We start from the raw sequence: 22,570 nt of genomic DNA, 5'->3' as shown, positions 1-22,570 counted from the left end.
CTCTGTACACAACCATCAGACCTGGGCCTGTGAGGAGGGAAAAGGACAGGCCGGGAGAAAGTAATGATGTTTGTGATGAGCCTCAGTGTTGACTTAAGTTTAGCTGCAGGATCCCTGGACTCTCACAGTCAGGCCATTACGCTCTCCGTGCTTTCCCGGGAGCTCACAGAGGGGCTTGGAGGGAATGAAGAGGCTCTCATTTCAGAATGAGGTGACCATCACGCCTCCCGCTGCTGTGTACACAGCGCGCACACGCAGCCTCTCAATTACATCTTCTCTCTGCTAATGCCCATGATTACCGTGTTTGAAACACAAATAATAAAACATCTTTTCTGTGAGCACAGCTTTCATCACTGAGACTTCAATCCCTGCAATATCTCGCTGGTAAGGCACGTTAATGCTTCGCTGGAAGCTGGAAGGATTTGGTGAATCTTTTAAAAAAAATCCCCCCAAAAATGTTTAAAAAAGGAGAAAAGCGCTAAAGAAGTTTGTGTTTTTGTTGAGTGCAAAAGTGTTGGCTCGATGTAGGAGAGAGAAGTGTTGGGAGGGATTAGTTCAGCCTCTGTGTTGTGCTGGAAATGATGCAGCAGCAACAATTTCTTTTTTTTTTTTGGTCTCCAAAGTGAACACACAGCTGAACAAACATGTGTTTCAACCCCTTCAAACAAACAGATTTTCTTTTTTTTTTAGACCAAAGATTTACTTTTGGACTGATGTGGGAAACTACATTAGGGTTGGATCCGCAGCTAATACATTTGCATTTGAGCCACTTTATGAATTAATCCAGTGGCATGGAATGTATTTGTACAATATTTTATACTTTAAAAAAATGAAAAAAGAAAAATATATTGTACGAAACAAACTTTTCCTGATTCATATGCAAATTTATAAAAATGTATTTACACAAAAAATATTAAAAATGGTAACAGCTCAGGACAAGTGAAAAAACAAGTGTTTTTTTTTATTTTTTTTATGAAAATTTGGGCTGTGAAAGTAAACACGTCAACCCACATGATTAATTAAAAAAATAGCACTTTAATGTTTATTAATACAAATTGATTACACCAAAAAAGAAACTATGGTCACTTAAAAAGAAATAAATTTTTGGTACTTTATTGTTGCTATTTTCATGATAACTTGAATAAAGATCAGAGAGAATGTTCACCTCTTACCTCTCTGGTCTTTATGCCTGTATGTCAACATCTTTGTTTTCAAGGAGTAAAAAAGTCTTATCTTACTGTTGACGTGTTTTGTGCTCACAATTTACCAGTGGCGGGCCGTCAGGGCCTGCAAGGCCTTCTCTGCTGGCCTAAAAATATCTGAATCACAGACTGATATTAATTATTATTTATTTCCGTGAATACGTATTCTATAATTCCAAATGCTCTGTCTTCGTCCTTTCATTGCTGTCTCCCTGGTTGCGCTGCTTCCAGACGTGTATTTTCCTATTTAAGCATTAACCAATCACATTGCAGCACCATTTGTTGCTAGGGTCAAAGAAATCTGCCTGAAGGCCTTCACAATCAGTTCTGCGGGCCCTGTAGCATAAAATAATTGTCGACCAAACTGTTGCTTCAACCAATCAGATCTGGAGGAGACCACGTGCTAGGCCAGCTAGAAGGCCCACGGAAACGTCATCATTTTCACGCGCTTTGATTGGACAGCTCGCAGCTCGCTCTGGTTCTGCTGACGGACACAGGTGCCGAGGAGCGGCGTGTCAGGTTTGAAGATGTTACCAGTGGAAAGCGTCTCATCGTCTGATTTTTGGTGGAAAATGAATGTCTGGGTAAAGTTGTGGCACAGTTTTGTCTGGCACGGGTAAAGGAGTTCCGTGACTCCGTTGAGCGGGAGTGAAGCTGAAATCTACGAGGCTCCTGAACGCACCGCGGGCGCGTGCAGCGCAAAATCCTCGCGCAAATATTATTTTCCAGACACAGACCTTGATCGATCACAAAAACTGATGTTTGTCTCCCTCCTGGACCACAAGAGGCTTCAGGAATACCAGAACATTTCCCGCATGCAGCCTTTTCCAGCTTATCACAGCCACGGAACACTTTCCATCTGCGAAACGCACGGATTCTGCACGACAGAGTGATTGAAATCTTCTTGAGGATAGAAAGGATGGATTTTGTGTTTAAATAATCTGGATTTTTGGTGAGTAAAATTTTGCTATCTCCCTACATAATATTGAAATTTTATCAGGTTATTTTTTATGCTTTTGGTGTGTGTGTGGCAGCTGTACCTGCAGTAGAAGTTTTATTGCCATAAAATAGTTAATGAGGGTTGGATTGATTCAGATGGAGCACTACTGAAGGCCTAGGTGTGAAATGCACGGCCCACCACTGCAATTTACACTTCTGGGTTAATACTTAAATTTAAAAATCTGACAATAAAAATGAAGGAAACATTTTCTCTCTGGTCTGTTTTAGTTCAAAATCTGCATTTTGTCGTACAAAATGTACTTCGTAAAACATTGTGATTAATCGTGATTAATCGTGATTAATCGCAATTCAAAAGTGTGATTAATCGGATTCATTTTTTTAATTGATTGACAGCATTAATTAAAAGTAAATGTTCTAAATGTACAACTTTGAGTGTGATTTCATATCGGGATTATGTGCAGATAATAACTGGTCGGCAAATTTTGTAACTAAAAAAATGTATTGCAATTATTTTTTTTAAACTATTGACAACATTAATTAAAAGTAAATATTTTAAATGTATTTTGTGTGGGATTTCATATTGTGATTATTTGCAGATAAGAGGTAATTGGTTAATATTATAAATGAAAAAAGTTTTTTAATCGTGAGTAATTGCAGTACATTTTTTTCCAAGTTTGTGATTAATTAGTTACATTTTTTTTATTGATTCCTGACCTTAAAAAAAAAAAAATAATCTGCAAAAGGAAAAGAAAAAAATATTTAAAAAACTAATAAAATTAACCCGATTAATTGCGATTAGTTTTTTTAACCGATTGACAGCATTAATTAAAAATAAATGTTTTAAATGTGCAGTTTTGTGTGTGATTTCCTATTGTGATTTTTTGTAGATAATAACTCAAGAAAAATTATTTGTGATTAATCGTAATTAACTTTTTTCCAAGTTTGTGATTAATTGATTTTTTAATTGATTCCTGAAAAAAAAAAGAAAAATCTGCCACTGGGGTCAGCAAAATTTTCTTACCAAGAACTATTTTATGAAGAGGAAACTTCTAGTATTTTTCTTGCAACACAGAAAATAAGACATTTCTTTTAAAAAAGGGTCCTTTTACTTTCTTAATATTACATTTTTGGAAAACTATAGAACACGTTTGTACTAACATGGGTGAAAATTTACATTGAATCTGTTTTTATGTAAATTCATAACATTTTATTGTGATTTTGAACTACAGATGTACTTTTGTAGTGCAGTGGTCAACCTCATCCCGGGTGAGAAACATTAACACAAAAACATACGGCCAACGATCCGTTCTGTCGTCGCACGATCACAAATTTACTGTGCCGGCCATAAATTCTGAAAGAGTGACAGCCTGCCATAATCTGTGATATATTATTTAATGGGATTGAGTTAATTATGGGAAGGTCTGTAAATGTACTTTGAGGCAGAGACTGACAAGTCAGAGGACATGTCCATCAACCTCAGACATTAAATGGAAATCTTTTGGTTGTTCTGGTGACAGATTTTTAATCCAAAGTTAACCCGACAGATTCAATATTTAACTTTAATTGTGTTCCATGTATGTTTTATCCAATATCAGAGTAGAAGTTGATGCATTTTTGAGGCAGCTGGAAACGTCCTGAAAGTTTGTCATCATTAATGAGTCTGAAACAGCCTGCAGACACTTCTCTGTGCTCTGCCTGAAGCTGATGTTACTTCACCCCCCAGAGACGGAGACCAGCAGTGTCAACAAAGGCTGACTAACAGCAGTGAAAATCCCCCCAAAACCCCAAACCCCCTAAGTTTTTAGAGCTTAACAGCTGTTTGCTGTCACAGAAATGCTCAGTCGGCCGTGACTACAACTGTGCTGAAGGCGGCGCCGCTTTCGGAGGTTCAGCACAGACCGGCTCTCAGGACAAATTAGGTGTATTCAATAAGTCAACACGGTAAGCTTCATTTCCATATCTCACTCCAGTGCAGAGCAGACGCTCACAGATGTAAGAATGACAGGAAGAAGGCGCCGCGTGACACCTTTGACTGGCTTCGAGACTCTGGCCCCTCTGCTTTCCTGACATCGTTATTCAGATGATGTCTGCACTGCAGTCAAAGTCATGTTTACTGACCAAAGCTGCAGTGTGAAATCCTAAATAATTGCACTCCCCTGGTGTTTGGTGGCGCATTGTGCTGCCAAAGCAAAGCTGCCAAAGAAACTTTAAATCTACCAAGTCTGCTCTCTTCTGCTGTTACTCTGGCTGACTTTCATTTCTATATTTTTGGGTTTTATTTCCTGATATATGAAGAGAAAATGATAAAAATAACATAACCATCCTCCTTCCACGACATGATCAAACAGCAGTTCAGCTCAAGAGTCAGTGGTAGTATGATGGTTGGGGATGGCTACAGGATTCAGGCAGCTAGCAAACATTTTATAAAAAAAAAGTCTCCTAGCTTGATGCTAACGTTTAATGGAAATTCCCATAGGACGGCTAATGCTAACGCTTGGTCGACCTATACATTGCTGACAAAATGAGCATCTTTATAAACTTACAGGCATGAATTATCCAAACTCCTTTAAGATATTTTTTTAAATAACCAATTATGGTCTAAAACATTGTTTTTTCCTTATAATTTCTTCTTCTTCTGGATTAAGATGCAATTCTATGGCAAGATACGCTAAAGTCTCTAACGTGTCACGTTTTACAGACACACTCTAGTCCAGGGGTGGGCAAACATTTTGATTCTTGGGCCACAAAAGGCTCTAAATTTTGACAGAAGGTCGGACCAGGAGCAAATCTGTGCCATGTTTTGGTAATTCCACCTCTTAGGAGAAAAAAATAACATGGAATATGGACGAAAATGTACTTTATTTTTGATTTGAAATAAATGTATATATTATAAAACAGAAAATTTTGAGTTTTTATTTTAAAAATTGGGGGTTTCGTTCTCATTTTAGAGCCAATTGCACAGATGGGTTGATGCTGCATTCATGGAATGATCGGAAAAATGACTGTCTGACTCGGAAAATACACATGAACGTTGGAAAAACAACAAATTTTCCAACAACACATGAATGCAGAGTAACTTTCTGCACCTAGACAAAGGTCATATTATCTGTAGTGCTGCATCTATTGGGAAACACTACAAAATACAACATAAAAAGGGCCAGATTAATCAGTTTGATGGGCCTCATGTGACCCCTGAGGTAAAGTTTGTCCACTCCAGCTCTAGACGGACGGATTTATCTCTGACTCTTGTGTCTCACTTGATGCACCTTATTTAAGACATAAGTCTGGAAATAGACCATTTGTTGATGTTGTTCCTTATAATCAAGTGCACCAATTGTAAGCGCCATTATGTTGGGAGTTTGAGATGGCATAGAAAAGTATTTTGTTTGAGTAACATTTGGAATTTGGAGGATTTTTTTGAACTGGTTTGACCGCCAACGAGTGCAACTCTGTTATTTCACGTCCATTTTATGTGTCGAAGAAAAAGTTCTGTCTTCTGTCAATAAAGATAGGATGGACAACGATGGAGCGACGTGGAGGTTTTATCGCTACATTGTCCAGAACTTTGTCTTTGTCCTTCTTTGAAGAGGTTGAAGAATTAGAACCAAAAGGAACCGAACCATGTAAATAAAAAAATAATAATAATAATAACCTTAAATATGGTACTGAACTTTACTTGTATTCCTTTCAAGGAAAATGTGTTCAAATTAAATAAATTCTGCAAAATATGTGGAGCAAATTCCTCCAAACATGAGCAACACACATGCAGGACTGGCACATGGGAAACCAGGTTTGACTCCCAGGGGCTGTGATGAACCTCATCCAGTGTGGCTTCTTGGGAAAACCCTTTGTGTTACTGCCTAACTATGTAGCCACAAGGCGACCCGAGTCCTTGGTTCCCCTGAAAATACAGAGTTATATCAGGAAGGGCATAAACATCTCTGCCAAACCGACTGTGGAAATCAGACTTCTTCTTCATTTTATTTTAAGGTGTCTCTCAGGTGGTGCTCCACCTTCTTTGGGGTTTTTCTGTTTGGTTGACGACTAAAATAAGTGCTACCAAACCCAAACAACTGTTGTTCACTAAAACAAACTCCATCCACTGCTGCCTGATGTACATAGCATTTGGGAATGGCTAACAACTTTTATCATTTAGTCAAAAACACACATCCTGAACCCTTCAACGGCGTCCGGACTCACTCAGCCATTTCCTCCTCCGACCACCAGAGGGACCCCCCACCTGAGTACTAACCATCTTCAGCAGCTTCCTCACTACAACTCCCATCAGCCACTGCTTCAGTCTTCTCCATGCACAGCTGATCATCATCATCCTCATCAGAACCACCTGTATTAATACTCACTCAACTTCAGTGTGAAGTCTTGATGGTGTTTATGTCAGTTTGAGCAGGTTTTCCTAGTTTGATTCAACAAGTTTTTGACCCATGCCTGTTTATACTGCCCCCTTGTGGCTTGTTGAACATCTTACACTTGGATTTTCTGACAGAATGTCGTTAAGAAATGTGACAAATCCAACAAGGTCAAGACAATTAAATATCAACAAAGCAAACATATTTCAATATGAAACAGCTAAAAAATCCTCGGTTACTTTCACTCATCACGTTGTGCAGCATCAGTTCCCTCCAACATGCAACAGTTCAGGCTCACAGATTTGTGGGAACTTTTACAACCTTTGATAACAGACCTGATCCATGCTACTGAGTCAAACTGTCCTTTCAGAGGGTTCCTAATAAATACTGATCATGTTCTGCTGAGTGTGGCTGAGCGATGTTTCAGGCTCTGTGCGAGGCTCATTATAGAGGAGGAGGAGGAGGAGGAGGAGGAGGAGCAGGAGTCCTCCGACCCTCTACATGCTGTAATAGTCCCATCAAGATGCTGTTGCCCAGACTCAGCACAGTGCCGATGTCAGGAGTGGGGGGTTATTGCTGCTCTGTGCTGAATTCACACAAATATGGAATCAAACCTCCAAAGCAGGTCTGGAGCCTCTCCCTCCCAGCTCGTCACTCTCAGATTGTTTCATGTTCTTCGGAGGGACTAAATTAAACCAAACAGCAAACGAATCCTCCGGAGGAACTACTCAGCTCTGATACTTTGTAATTTCTCCTGTTTCTAATTCTCTCTGGTCAGGTTTCTTTACTATTTCTGCTGGAGCTTGAATATAAAATCTCTGTAATGGGAGGATTGTCTTTTAGGGGTTTACTGCCATCTGTTGGCCTCTGCTGGTACTGAGTATCAGTCCAGACATCTTCTAGTGGGATATCTGTCACTTGGTATTAGTAAGGATTCAATTTATCAATGATTTGATTGATATCATTTATGCTTGACTGATGATATCAGTTCATCTTTATCCACAACTTCCACCAGTGTGACTCAGTTTTCCAGATTCCTTATATTCAATATATATTCCTTATAGGAATTCACATTTTAGTTTGATAAAGTTCATCCCACTGTTGTTTTTCCACATCAAAATAATCCAAAGGGAACAGTAGGAACTGGATAACAGAGGATTATTTAAGGTGGATTGGATGAAATAGGAATATTTATCGATCATTTTCCTAATATTTTGAATAAACTTGAGTAAACTTTAAAACAAGGTAAATATGAACATTTTTTAATTTAAAATGAACGAACACACCCACTAAAAACGTAAAAGGACAAGTTCTATTCTATTTAGGCTGAATTTATGTCCACCTGCCTCTAGAACGATTGATATTTGTGCCTGCCGTCTCTAATCTTTGTTATATGATACAACTAGAAGAACCGTAGTAAATGTTTATTGGTTTTAGAATTGAAATATTGCGAAGGAATCTTCAATTAGACAATTAGACATAGCTTTATTAATCCCTTTGGGACACACCCTGGGGGAAATTAACAGCTAAATGACTTTTTTTTCTCCTGCTTTTGAAATAAAATATATATTACTACATAATTGCACTTATTTTTATTCATAGTGCTACATTCTAGCACAATATTTCTTCCTGATCCTATATTTTAGTGTCTTTTTTGTTGAATCTACCTTTAAGTTTTAAGACAAACTTTTGTCCTAAAAAGCAGTTTATGAAATGGAATTTGTTTTTGTTTTCTGGCTTAGCTCAACCCCTTAAATACCCATGAAGACAAAATCAATAAAAGACTGTTTTGTTCTGATGCTTATTGTATAAATCTGCAACTGTCAACACAATAGGAGGCAAATTATTGCAGACCACAACCAAGTAGGAGCCACAAAATCTTACATCACCTTTTACTATTATGATTATTGAAATTAAACTTCTTTTTTTTGGAAGAAATGATACATGAACACAAAGATAAAATATAATTTTTCTCCAAAATATTAATTTTTGCTCATAAAATACTTCATTTTACCCACAAAACACTCATTTGGGGATAGGAAAAGTACAACTTTGTGTATAGAAATACCAATTTATGCCCACAAAATATTAATTTTTGCTCACAAAATACAATTTTCCCCACAAAACACTATTTTTTTCAACTAAATAAAAACATTTTGCCCACAAAACACTCATTTGTGGATGGAAAATACCAATTTGTGCCAAAAAATTGCCAACTTGTGTCCACAAAACAGTAATTTGTGCCACAAAATGCAATTTTTTTGCCAACAAAATATAAATGTATTCATACAAAACATTTAATTTGTCCACATAATAATATTTTGGCCCTAAAAATTTTAATTGGCTCCCACAAAATATGACAATACTTTCAACTTTTGACAGAGGTTTAAATGATGTCTTTTCAAATTAAAAGACACTGTCTCATAAAATAGTCTGATGTCAGCAGTGATCAATCACCAATCAGTTATCTATTAAAATCATCATTTGTGACAGCCCTACTCACAATCAATGCTTTTAAAAGTGAGTTTTCTAAAAGTTCTACATTTGGTTAAATAGGTGGTTAAAGGGTTAAAAAGAATCGTCCTTTATGATGAATGAAAGGCGGAGTACGAGGAGTTTTCATTTACCTGTCGTTTATTTCAAAATGTGTGCTAAAGGAGAAAAACCTTACAAAGCCAGTATGATGAGGAGATAAAAACGTTTCCTGTGGCCGCATTAACCACCGTAAGCGTCGCTGCTTCGAATGGCACGGCTCCACCAATGACGGCCGAGACAGAATTGGCAGGAAACTTGACTCTGTCACAGAACCGGTGGAGATGCAAGAGGACTGAAAAACCTGGAAATCATGACCACACAGAAAAACGGAGAAACGGAGCTCCGGGCCGAAAACCAGGAAGCGAAATCTGCGGTCGAACCGGCGTCTCTTAAAGGGAAACCATGTTTCAAGGCAAAAAACAAAAAGAAAGAAAGCTCTACGGATGTTTCAATCGACTTTCTAACGTGGCACCAACATGGCTGCTTGAGGAAGAGACTTGAAAGTGGCGATTCAATTAGAGAGCAGTCCAAAGAGTACAAAAGCCCCGTTCAGTGACAGCTGAACAAATGTGCAGAGGTAGAGAACAGACGGTGAAGAGAGTGGATAAACTTCAAACACAAACAGCTTCCTCAGATGCATGGAGGCCTCAGTCTGCATCCTCGTCTTCCTCAGACTCTGATTCTGCAGAGAAAACATCAGTCAAACGTTCCGATCCGTGAATGAAAGACAGGAGGCATCACCCACCTTCCTCGGCGTTCTTCAGCCACTCCACAAAGGTTTTCATCTGCTCCAGGAAAACGCTCTTTCCTTTGGCTAAATGGGCTTCTTTGTACCACTTCAGGATCGGCTCCTCGCTCAAAACATCCGCTTCATGAAAGAAGAACCAGGAAAGGGAATCTATTTAAAGCCGAGCGCAGACGGAAAAACAAACTTCTGCAGAAGAACTTCAGGCCGTCTGGTACCTCACTGTCAGAGAAAAGGACATGCAGAAGGGGCAGAAGAACTCACCTTTGTACAGCAGAACCACTATTTTCTGGAAGGCCTTCATGAAGTGGATGTTGTCATAACAGTACTCCTGGATCTTCAGCAGGAGAGTGAGTTCAGAGAGGCCCTGGGACGTAAACGCCTTCAGAAGAGGGCTGTATTGCTGAGAGAGGACATGAGGGTAAATTCAGGTCGATTCACCTGAGCGGGAGAGTAACGGACGCCTCACCTTCAAGTGTTTGATGGCTTGCTCTGTGACAAGCTCCTCCTTCTTGTTCCACTCCACCGAGCTCATCACGCTGGCCCAGATGAGGCCGATCATGGTCTGCTCAGAGATGTTGTTCTTCTTGATCTCCTCTCGGGTGTAAGCAATGATCTGGAACACATTATTGATAAATGCTGACGGATCACGCTAATTAGATGGTCAATCCATGAAAGAAATGGATTCTGGGCGGTCATGTGACAGAGGCTCCGCCCCCGACCTGTCTGTTCCCTGCAGTCAGCTCACATGAGAGCTATGATTGAATACAGAGGACTAAAACTTCTGATTTGTGTCATTTTGTAACCTTTATTTAAATTAGTCTCATCTTCTGTCTGGATTGAAGACGTTTCATGATGACAAACTGTCCGACTTGAACCCCGGAAGTTGAAGAACTTAAACAAGAATCCTTCTCAACAAAACCTTAGTGGGGAAAAAGTCCCGGACACTAAACTGAACTGGACTCGACATTTTCCTCTATTTATTCTGCTGAAATCCAAACAGTTTTCACTAAAATTCACGCAGACTTCCATTTACAAACACAAACCTATGAGAAAAGAGCTTCTCCTGCGGTTCTGTTTTCTTCTGTTGTGGACTTGAACACAAATCAGTCTGAGGTCTTTAGTAAACAACTCTGTGGGAAGTTTCCGCTGATGTTCGTGAACAGTGGTTCCACCGTGACAGCTGCTGCTGGCGACCTTCCTCAGCTGTTTGTAACCACACAGCTGGATGCTAAAGAACTACAAACATCTGCTCTTTTGAACACTTCCATAAAAGCCCGGTGAACCTGAGCTGGAGGTCTGATCAGCTGCTGCTGTGAATCTGTGCAGGAGAGTGGAGATGCTCACTGAAGGAGAATTCATGACACAACAGGAGTCACCACTCTCCAGACCACGACTATGAGACTCTTAGATATGGAAACGTCTCCAGGAGGTTGTGAAGGTCAAGAGGAGCCGTGCTCCTCCTCAAACTTACGTCCTTGAGCGGGTCTCCGCGGGACATCTGATCCTCGATCTCTTTTTGCAGCTCCTTGCGAGTTCCTATCGATTGCTGGTTTTTGACGAAGCCCGACAGCTCCTGGAGCCCGGCGTCATTGAAGTACTTGGAGAAGTGTTCGCAGCTGCGCTTGTTGGCAGGAAAGAGTTCCTGAAAGCATGAGAGGTGGAGTTAAACCTCGATCCTGCCGCTGGAAACAGCAAAGAAAGAAGACAAGCTCACCATGAGCCGGTTGTCCATGCCGACCTTCCGCAGACTGCCGGCGACGGAGTTGAAGTCCCTCTCGGAGAGCCAGGATTTGAAGAGTTTTATGGCGAAGCTTGCCGACACACCTGAGGAGAGGCGGGAAACGGGAGAGAGCTGCTGAGACGAGCCTCAGTAAACACGAGAGGAGCTGCATCTGTAAACAAAACGAGCCTTCCTGCAATAACGGCACACAAACGCCAAGCAGAAGAGCGCTCGCTGCGATGCATCACGGCGTTTTAAGGCGGAATCGTTATTAATGGCCGACGATGGATTACCGTCAGCAGCAACGGTTCAGGTAAATGTTTTCAACAGCACTCACATTTCCAGACTCATTATCTAAGCACACATTAGTCTCACAGATGAAGCTTTTCCTCAGATTGCTGCTGAAGCCGCGTGATGGCAGCTTAGTCACACATGAGGGGAGGACGGCTTCTCTCCACATCAACTTCATCATTTTCAGATTTTTACTTTGCTGAGGTGGAACGACACGATTAGCAGAAATGTCTTGGAGTTTGTCATAAAGTAGAATTTTTTTTTTTACTTGAAGATTATTTACATTTCTGCTGAATGTTTATTTGCTAGTTTGAGGAGAGCAAACAACAATGAAATGGTAGAAATGAGTCCTAAATGAGATGGGACTGTGAGCCACACTGAAGGAAGTCTCTTCAGTGAGATACTTGAGGCTGGAGATGAAACAGCAGTTCTCATCTGTTGCTACGGCAACCACTGAAAAACTGTCTCCCACTCATTCCACTTCCTTGGTCTTAAATCGGAGTGACCTTTTCGTGGCGGCGGCGGTCACTTCACTTCATGCTCTCGTGTGTCATCATCACCGTAAACGGGGAAAGAATGAAGTTCCATCAGGTGGAGGAATCAAATGAAAACCGCCCGTTTCTGAGCTCGTGAAGACACTTTCAGCTGCTGTGGCAAACGAAACGCGTCATAAAACACCAACAGTGTTTTTTACACGTTTTTTAAAAGTAGTATGTAATAAAAAATGGAAAAACTGCATTATTTTCCCCCACTAAAAAGTAGAATTCTATCACGCTCAAAAAGGTTTCATTTGAATCAACAGCTTAAAATCCTGGTTCTATTCCAGCAAGACTCAATAAGTTAGAGGTCCAAGAAGTATTCAGTCAGCCACCAAGAGTTCACTACTTAAAAAGATAAGAGGTCTGTCATTTTCATCATAAGTGAATCTCAACTATGAGAGACAAAATGAGAAAAAAAATCTAGAAAAATCACATTTTCTGATTTTTAAAGAATTTATTTGGAAATTATGGTGGAAAATAAGCATTTTTTCACCTCAATTCTTTGTTCTATTCCCATTTTTGGCAATGACGGCTGTCAAACATTATCTGTAAGTCTTCACAAACGGCACAGTTGGTGGTTGACTGACTGAATACTTTTGTGCCCCACTGTACAGACAGGCAGGAGCTGAACACTTCAATCCAGACGGTAAATTGTTGTCTTTTTTACATTTATCTTTTCTTTTTGCTTATATTTTGAATTATTTTTGGCTAAATTTCTTACAAATATTTGCTTTATTATTGAACTATTGAAAATATGAAGACAAGTTTTCTTCTTCGTAGTCAGCAAACTCTTCATTTCTATTGAAAGTAGTAAAAATCCATGGATGAAGAACTATTTTGTGCTCTATCCAAACTCTGTCCACACAAACGACCCACCTTCCTTCACCAGGTTCTCGTTGAAGAGGCTGCTGAGGATGGATGCGGAGATGGTGCCGTTGGCCAGCAGGATTCCCGTTAGCATGGCCAGCTTGTTACATTCGGACTCGGTGAAGCCCTTCAGAAACAGCAGCAGCTGCCATACACACAAACACATTTTCTTTTCACTAAAACTCTTAAATGTTCACCGTCTTGGGCGTGAGCGCGTTTGTGACCCGAAACTCACCTTTTTGACCTCGTCCTCGAATCCCTTCTCCAAGTATTTGTAACGCCTGATGAGCTTGTTAAAGACCTGCAGACGCAAAGCATTCTGGTTAGGACCAAAGCTCCTGCTTTGCACAAACTGTTTGTGAATCAATAAGTCTTTTTTTCTGAAGCCCAACTTGTTCCGAGAACGTCTCTCCCACGATTGTTTTCGCAGTTTTACACAGAAACTGAGACTTAACCGAAAAATTCACAAGAACGAAACATTTTGCTTGTTTTTGTGTGTGAGGTGTGACTGTGTTTTCTTTGATAACTCGCTTTCCTAAAACGTGTAAAAGCTTCTGAACTGGTTTGAACAAAGACGTTTATATATTTTGGAAATAGAGTAAAAACGCTGAAGGTGAGGCAGAAACTCCGTCATCACAGCTCAGACTTTCATCCTGACAGACGTTTTTTTTAAATCGACTGTGTGAAGTTCTCGTGCTTAAACCAAAGACTGGCTCTACCTGCAGAAGGAAGACCAGGACCAGGTGAGAGGATGAGCAGCTTCTGAGCTGATGGAATGAGAACTTTAGGATATTTGGCCCCAACATCTTGATGTTGTGATAAATGTTCAACAAACTCCATTAGAAAATGAGAAATGTCGCTTCCGTTTGGATTCTAAGGCGGGTCTAATCCCCCACATGCAGAGGATTAAAGGAGTGACAGCAGAAAATACACAAACAAATAATCAGCTTTTCCTGAAGGAGTGGTCCACCTCTGTTACACAACATTCAGGTGAGCTGCCGTTACCTGTGCATACGCCTGCATGGTCTCCATGTCCTCTTGTGCTTTGAAGAGGCAGAACTCGGTGGGGGTCATGTCTTCTGCCAGAGTTCCTCCTGGGGCTGAAAAACAAACGTTTTTAGTTATTCTTCCAATAAAGTCAATGTTGTTGCTCAACTTGTCAATGAGAGAATAAAGTAATCCTGACAGAAAGAATGTTTCACCGAGTCTAGTGTCACTTTGCTAGAAAGTAAGAACAATATTTCTAACAAATGTCTCCTATTATTACTATCCAAAAAACAGGAAAGTCTTTGTCTAGTAAAAATCAGTATTTTTGCTGTAAAGTAGCCTTTCACAGCTGTTTTTTGCTTTCTTTTGTTTAATTTTTCCACTAATACCAACTACAAATGCTTATTTACTGAATAATCTCAGCAGAAACAAAAGTAAAACAATTACAGCAGAGAGAATCGCTGAGGTAAAATCTGTGTCACTAAGAAGAAACTGCAAAAGTTAGATGAGGCATTTATCATTTATTTGTAAAAAAATTGTCAAAGAAATTGAATAACGTGTCCAAAAGTGAAAAACATTTTACTTCTTGGTGTGGGTCAGGGGTCTGCAGCTCCAGATCCACATGTGGATCTTTCATCTCTCCATTGTGGCTCTTTGGACAAACATAAAAAGTCATGGAGACTGCTGACCCAGACATGTCGACCGTCTGAGTCAGCAGCTCCTTTTAACCAAAACTACCTAAAGAAAACAAATAAACAAAGCCCACAAACTAAGACTACCAACCCCAAACTAACATAACAAACCCCAGCAGAGTAAGACTGCTGAGGACAGAGAGGGGAAAAAGAACAAAAAATAAATAAATAGAATATAAAATAGCAGATTTTTTAAGTAAGGATTGCATAATTTGCATTTATTTAGTTAAATGTATAAACTGATGTCTGAGGTTCACATAGATGACAAACTATGTAGGTTTTTACATCCCGGTTGACCTGAAGACGTCTTGTTTGATCAACTCTACCGCCAGAATGAACAGATTTTATATACAAAGCAAAACTTTGGTAAAAAGTTTGATCTTTTATGAGATAAAAGCACATATTATCTTATGCTGCACAAGATTGGGCGTCTTTTATTTTGAAAATAAGTATTTTGAGCTTCTGTCAAAAGTAAAAAAAATAAAATAAAAAAATCTAAATCAAATTTTGAGAGATGCTAGGTTCTTATTATATGTTTGCTTTTGTTTCTGCCAAAAATAGACATAATTTGTATTTATTTAAAAAAAAAGAAGGTCATAAATGCAAATCCAAATATCTTAAAAGCTAAAGTAAGACTATGCGGCTCATTCTAGGTTTTCATCAGTAGAAATCGAGCCCAAACGGCTCTTTTCCTGTTAAAGGTTGCCGACCGCTGGTATAGGCAGACACACCCCAGACTTGGGACGTCCCAATCAGGTAGGTTTAGGGCTGATCCGATTCAGAGTCATTTGACTTTGAGTGTCTGCCGAGACCGAGTCCTGCTCCGATACTTCTGTAAACCATTTAAAAAATGAACAAATTCAATAAACAGATTCAGGTTGCCTCCTATTTTTATGTCATTAACCTTCTGCTATTATTTAACACTCAAACGGAGCACTACTATGAAGCAACTTAAACAATCAAGCACAAATACAGTATTCTCCGCTTATTCGCAGGGGTTAGGGACTGGAGACATCCGAAATATGGAGAATTAGATCAATCCAGTTGTAAAGTTTTGAGCCAGAATTACAGTTCGCTTCAGCCCGAGTGTAGAACGCTCATGTCTCGCACACATCAGTGTGAGCGGCCTACGGTTTGTGAAGGGGGAGAGGAGACTTTTCCCCATTTCAGTAGCTGCGTCGTTAGTCTGAGCATTTTCTAGCATCCGGTTTTCTTGAATTAAGAAATATTCAGAAACACTGTTTTAATTATAAATTATTAGAAAAATGCTACAAACGATGTTGAAAAAACACAAAAAGATGATTTTCATTGAAGTGGGTCTTTAATTCATCCACTGAGGACTTGAAAACTTTTTTCCTAGAACATCAACTATGTGCAGTTTTTCAAGCGTTTGTGTCGTCTTTCTAAATATTTGTTGATTTTTTTTTTTTGTTTGCAAGTTAAGACTACTGAGACTGTGACGTGTTCAAGCCTGATGGGACATGCCGGCGCTGACGTTCCCACAGAGAAAAGCTCTGAGTTTCAGATGGGTTTTTCTCTGTAAAGCCACTCACTTACCCAGCATTCCTCCAGCCACCAGGATGTCAAAGAGCGTCTCAGCATATCGCCGGTAGTCGAGCTTGGCACCAGAGGCATCAAGGAACTTTCCGACGGCTTCCAAATCTGTGCCACTTTGGTTTAAGCCTTGAACGATGCTTTCCTGAAACTGGGAAGGATCAAACCTCTCCTTTTCATCTGTGGAATAAAGACAGTTTCTTCTGTCAAAGATGTGACCAAAAAACAAAAAGTTTGCTTTATGAAAGTAATTTAGCAGATATTTTCATAACATTACCTGTGACTTGAACATATGTAATCTTTCTAATCATTCTAATACATTTAGACAGTGAATAAACCAACAAGCTGCATCTGAATTCATGCATTTTTCACAGAACTTGTCAGGAGAATCAGATCCACACGTGGTTCTTTGCAGTTCCTCACCTCTTTTTCTAGTTTTGAAGCGCTGGCCTGTGAGCGTAGGCTTCTGCTGCTTTTGATTACTCATAAAAGACACTCTGCAACAACAGAAATATGTCAAGATGAGGAAAAACATCACATCTGCCTCTATGCATTTAATCTTCAACTTGTTCTGGATAACAAATGAAACAATTTAGACCACATGTCAAAGTCAAGGCCCAGATCCAGCTATCCGGCCCTCCAGATCATTTTATTTTATTGTTATTAACAGCCCCATGTTATCTTGCATTTTTTTTAACTTGTATAATTTTGACAAAATATTTTTTTATGGAGAGTAAAATATTGAAAGTTATTTAAGGTTTAGATTGATTTATTCTGGAATAATATTCCTGCATTTTTATTATTTATAATTATGTTAAAAAGTTACAGTTTTAAAGTTTAAAAAATTGGCATTCTGCTAGCTATTTGGACTATTTTGGCATTTACTGCGATTTTTTAGACTTTTTTAGCTAATATTTCAGCTACATGCTAGCCGTTTTGGCTAATTTAGGCTTTTTTTAAGTTTTTAGGCGGTTTTGGAGCTAAGCTAAGCTGTTTTGGCTAATTTGGGCTTTTTCAGTTTCTTAGGCTATTCTGAAGTTTAACTTTTTTTCAGCTACATGCTAGCTGTTTGGGCAAACTTAGTTTTTTTGTAAGTTTTTTTTTTGTAATTTGGCATTTAGCTAATATTTTAGCTGGCTATCAGCTTCAGCGTTTTCAGCTATTAGATTCAGCGTTTTAGTCATCAATTTCAGCATCTTCAGCGGCCAAATTCAGCTTACAGCTTTCACACAAGCATTATCACTGGTAATACTATACATCTAGTTCAAAATTATGCTAAAAAGTTACAGTTTTAAAGTTTCAAAAATGTAGTTTTAGAGTGTTCAATAAATGTAAAGTGTGTTTTGGATTTTGGCCCCCTGTACGATTGAGTTTGACACCCCGATGTGGACAGACAGTACTGGTGTTGTAAGTAAATCCTTTTTTATTCTTTTCACAAGCCAAAGTACAAACTTGTTGCTTTTACAAGTAAAATCAGCTGACCGTTGACCACCCATCACCAGGAGAGGTGCTTCTAACAAAGTGATCTTTACTTCTGTTATTTTCCTGCACAAAAAGATCAGATATTTGTGCTTGGTTGATCAGTTTTTTTATGTAAAGACATATCTGTTATTTAATCAATTTATAGCCACATCAAAATCAGAAGTTTGGTGGAGAAGATGCAGCAGATTTTTCATGTTTTGATTAATGATTTATTACAATGCATTGTGGGCCAGGTGTGTGTTAAAGATCTCATTCCAGGATTTAAAAGATATTACTAAGAAAAGAAACACACGATGAAATCATTCAGGAGCAGCGGATCAATAGATCACAGACATGATGGATGAATTACAGCAGTGGGAGCAGGAATATGACAGTCAAAAAAACACACACACACACACAAAAAAAAACCACACACATGCACGCACGCACGCACACACACACAAAGTCCAGGAAGCACTTTGACTTCTACACATGTGCTGATCAGCATGTCACCTGGTGGTGTCAGCATCACAGAATGTGTGTGATTGTTGTGTAATGGGGAAAATAGCACAATTGAAGCAGATCCATTTAGAACGACAATCAGAAATCTACAAGAAATGTAATTAAAAACCTTGAAATGTGGAGGCTAAAACTACATCTATCACCTCTGTCAAATAAATAAACCAACAAGAGTCATTGCTAAATATCAAGTCGGTATATTTAATATATATATATATGCATGATACGAGTTTAATTTTGAACTGTAACAACAGGTATGAGCTTCTGTTGTCGAAATGACGGCCTGTCAAAAACTAGCAGTTCATCCTGAACTGTTGAGCGTCGTTTTATCCATTTTTAGTAGCATTTAACCAAAAATGTTAAAACTATCGACCGCAACAAAAGCGCGAGAATATCCCTACTCCACCTAAAACCGATCGACATATCAGCCACATTTTGACAGCATCGTGAAAACGTCAGGAATCGAAATGACCTCAGACGAGCACACGGCTAAAGCTAGCGGCTAAAGCTAGCAGCTAAAGCTAGCGGCTAACACGAAGCGGAACTCCCGTCCCCCTTTTTTCAGAAGCTTTTCCTGACACTAAACTACGATCAGCGCAAACATGTAGACGACATTCGTTGACAAAAACACAAAATAACTCAAAAAATCACTTACAGAAATCCTCTTTTAGGTCAAAAACAGCCCGAGAAAAAAAGTACAGCAGGTCTGTGGCCAGACAGAAATGGATAAGGGAGAGACGTCAGCGCGCATGCGCATAATAACATCTTCTAAATAAAATAATTAGAAAACAAAACAAAGTTGCGGCAAATTTCCACACAATTATTAGTGTTTACATCCATATGTTTCCTAGATTTGAAAAGACACAGAATGTTATCAATACTTTCTAAAGAACAAAATGTCTCACTATTGTCACACAGTTGTGTGCGCGTGCGTGACTGCGCGTGCCATTTCCAGCCAGAATTTGTTGCTGTCTGGAGTTAAAACACAGGAGGGGGGTGTTGTTCTGCAGGCTGACGCTCATCAGAATAAACGGTGAAACTTTCATGCTGCATTAAAGTGCGCCTCGTAAATTTCAGTGTCCTTATGGAGACTTTACTGAGCACATGTTGAGATCATATACAGTCCTCACATGATAGCAGTTTCTGCTCTCTGGAAAACACACGAGGCCCTTGTACTGCATTGCCCTGGGGCTTTTTTTGTGCCCTAAATCCCACTTTGCTTCCACAGCTTCTCCCCAGACATTTCAGCAGAAAAACAACTCTCCTTCCTAGAAACAGTACACTTGAATTTTGTTTTCAAGTACACTTGAGTAGAAGTATATAAATTACACTATATAATTTGTATGTGCAGTGCAGGAAGTATACTATATACTTTTTCAGAATAAAATGGAACGTTTTAAGCTTAAAAAGTATAGATTGAATTGAACAAAAACACGCAGGAATATTATTCCAGAATAAATCAATTAAAACCTTAAATAACTTTTAATTTTTTACCCCCCATAAAAATATACATTGTCAAAATGATAAAAGATAGAAATAAGCACAAGATAACATTGGGCCATCAATATTAATTAAATAAAATGATCAGGAGGGCTGAATGTTATTGCCCTGAGGGCCAGATCCGGCCCCTGGGCCTTGACTTTGACACGGCATAGACATTATATATATATATATATATATATATATACATATATATATATATATATCACACTTAAATAGACTACTTTTTACTTGTTTGTAAAAAAAAATAAAACAAAATAAACAACAACCTTGGGTTAGTAGACGGAACTATTTGACTATTTCCCTATACAAATGATAAGATAAAATACATATTTTGATTTATTTTAACATTTTTGTTTGCTAAAATAAGAATTTCACTTTTTTTTACTTCTTTTAAAACAACTCAAATTTAACAAAGATGTATTTAAAGAACAATTAAGCATTGATTTAGAGTAAATCACATTATTTTAGGTAACTTTTAGTGCAAATACTTGAAATGTGTATCTAATGGTCTAATTTAATATCAGAAATAAAATTATAGCACCAAAATATCAAGAATGTTAAAAATGTTAGTCAAACAGCTACTTCATGGTTATTTTAGTTCAACATAACTTGTGTTTTAATTATGTGAAGTCAAAATTTCAAGCTAAATATCATTTGAAGTTTAGCAGATGTCACTTATTTATAATATAACTTTTGATTTGATTTATTTTCACACATGTAAAACATTACAAAAAGCTAGCCTACTAAAAAAAATCAATCCAATCACCTTTTATAAAAGAAAATTTTCAGCCATAATTAAATAAATGTATATTTGAAAAGGGAATCAGCAGAATCAAATGCTTATTTAAGCCCCTCCCTTTATGTCCTTTTCTAGTAACTGAAATAATTCACAATATATAAATAAAAAAAAATAAACAGTGTCTCATTAAAACTTTTTTCATTATATACTTTTATTATAACTTTTCAAGCGAAATGTGCGTAAAAAGTTCCAATTTTTTGTCCGACGGCACGTGAAGGCATCACCCCCCGCCCCCCCGCCCCTGGAGGTGATTAAGAGGCTCCGGACTCGCCCAGAGACGCCGCTCCGCTCCAGCCACTCCCTACGCCCGGCAGAGCCCGAGCTCCCAGATCCATCCGGAGCTCCATTCAGAGCCACATCCCAGCCTCAGCCAGCGCCAGGCAGCCGGGAAGGTCCCAGGAGCAGCTGCACAAGTGGACAACCACCGGGGATCGAACCTCCCGCGCGCACAGTGGATTTTTTAGAAGCAGAGAGGAACTCCAGCAGAGATAAAAGAGGTGAGTTAAAGCTCCGCGCGGCGCCTCGCGCGCGCCCAAGTTTTCCATTCAGATTTCCAGCTCAGATGTTCTTTCTTTGTGAGTGGAAAGAGAAGAGTTCTCCAAACTCCTGAACAGCGTGGACGCGTAATTACCAACATCTGCGCGCGTCTGTGAACGCGCACTGCTGTCAGGAAACATTTAAACCTGGGATTTGGAGAACTGAATCCCAAAAATGAAATCTAAAAAGTAACTTTTTGTTCTTCTTTGCATCATTTCTCCCTCTGACTCGCTTCTGCTCCTGGTTTTTGGATCTCCTGATGGGAATAAATCAGTGCATGAATCCCTCCATTCACCTCTCCTCTCTGCTTACCTTCTCCTCAACTCCTGTGGGATTCTCTGAACAAAAGCTGCTTTATGTGGAAACTTGATTTTTTTAATTGTTTTATTTAAAAAAACAATCATGGTAAAAGTTTGACTCCTACAATAAGACCTTTTTTTCCTCTTTGTTTAAAGCAAAGTTTGTGGTTTTCCTCAAATGTCTCCTGCAGGCCAGTTTCTCAGCAGGAGCAGCAGATGGAACTTTATTACTGATCAAACAATGAGTGACGCAAGTCCTGGGTTGTAGAGGAGCTAACCTTTGAGCTCATCAGGCAGCATCCAGTCAATTGGCAGAGTATTTTTGTGCCCCTGACCCCCCCAGGAGCTGTGTGGGGGGACATGTGGCGGTCTGGTGCGGCGCCATGGTGATGAATGAATGAATGGGGTTTGCACTCGTCTGCTGTGTAGTGAGGCGTGTGTCTAGTGTTGGGCCTGGGTCAACAGTAAGAGGTGGAGATGCACGTGCCCCCTTCCTTCCCAGCATGCATTCTGTCATCTTTTTACCCCCCCAAACCCATTTTCCATCAGTTCATCTGAGCGTCCAAACTTGGCTTCCTTTTGGCTCCCGCAGTAATAGTACTGTACTTCTTTGGCTTCCTTCTCTCCAGCTGGTTTCTGAATCACTTCACATCCAGATGAATCGTGTGAGAGCGTCCTCCTCTTCAGGACGTTACTCCACTGTGATCTGAAGAACATGCTGTGTTTTAATAACTGCGTAGTCCGGATAAACTCCAGTAAAATAAAGTTGCATAAGTCTGAATGCACTTCGACTTCTAAACCAGCTGAATAGTTTTATGGGATGTTATCGGATTCTAGCCTCAATCTAAGTGTTTATTGATCACTTTTCACTCGTTTTCAGTTCACTTGTGGAAGAAAAGATGACCGACTCCATCAGAAGTTCACTTTTTTTACTCTTGATTTCTTCAAAGGTTGCTAAAAATCACACATGATGACAATTAAAGACCTACT

The 22,570-nt window shown here is 39.2% G+C and overlaps 2 protein-coding genes across 4 annotated transcripts in view; one reads left to right on the top strand and one right to left on the bottom strand.

The window, feature by feature from the left end:
• Positions 1-9,145: 9,145 nt before the first annotated feature.
• LOC112155290 (basic leucine zipper and W2 domain-containing protein 1-A) lies at positions 9,146-19,246 on the bottom strand. Its single transcript, XM_024286815.2, has 12 exons — positions 19,098-19,246; positions 16,886-16,959; positions 16,466-16,642; positions 14,235-14,329; positions 13,465-13,530; positions 13,239-13,374; positions 11,527-11,636; positions 11,284-11,454; positions 10,279-10,425; positions 10,074-10,212; positions 9,810-9,932; positions 9,146-9,746 (listed from the first exon to the last, which is right to left on the bottom strand). Exons 2-12 carry the CDS (start codon positions 16,947-16,949, stop codon positions 9,712-9,714), a joined length of 1,263 nt encoding a protein of 420 aa, XP_024142583.1. The 5' UTR covers positions 16,950-16,959; positions 19,098-19,246; the 3' UTR covers positions 9,146-9,711.
• Positions 19,247-21,004: 1,758 nt separating this feature from the next.
• The window catches only part of myo1b (myosin IB), a 58,058-nt gene continuing 56,492 nt past the window's right edge, over positions 21,005-22,570 (top strand). For all 3 annotated transcript variants that reach the window (XM_024286293.2, XM_024286292.2, XM_024286290.2), the window contains exon 1: positions 21,005-21,241. The gene's annotated coding sequence lies outside the window, so the exon portion shown is untranslated. The remainder of the gene's footprint in view (positions 21,242-22,570) is intronic.

This window comes from Oryzias melastigma, linkage group LG21, assembly GCF_002922805.2.
Source record: "Oryzias melastigma strain HK-1 linkage group LG21, ASM292280v2, whole genome shotgun sequence".
Lineage (NCBI taxonomy): Eukaryota > Metazoa > Chordata > Actinopteri > Beloniformes > Adrianichthyidae > Oryzias > Oryzias melastigma.
Note: the sequence above shows the minus strand (reverse complement) of the source record. Positions and strands in the feature narration are given on the sequence as shown.

Excerpts from the sequence above, each read along its gene's own strand:
- LOC112155290 (XM_024286815.2), bottom strand. The coding sequence starts at position 16,949 with ATGAGTAATCAAAAGCAGCAGAAGCCTACGCTCACAGGCCAGCGCTTC. Across the intron at positions 11,455-11,526 it reads GCATGGACAACCGGCTCATG|GAACTCTTTCCTGCCAACAA; the intron begins GTGAGCTTGTCT and ends TCATGCTTTCAG. Across the intron at positions 9,933-10,073 it reads AGTGGTTCTGCTGTACAAAG|CGGATGTTTTGAGCGAGGAG; the intron begins GTGAGTTCTTCT and ends TCTTTCATGAAG.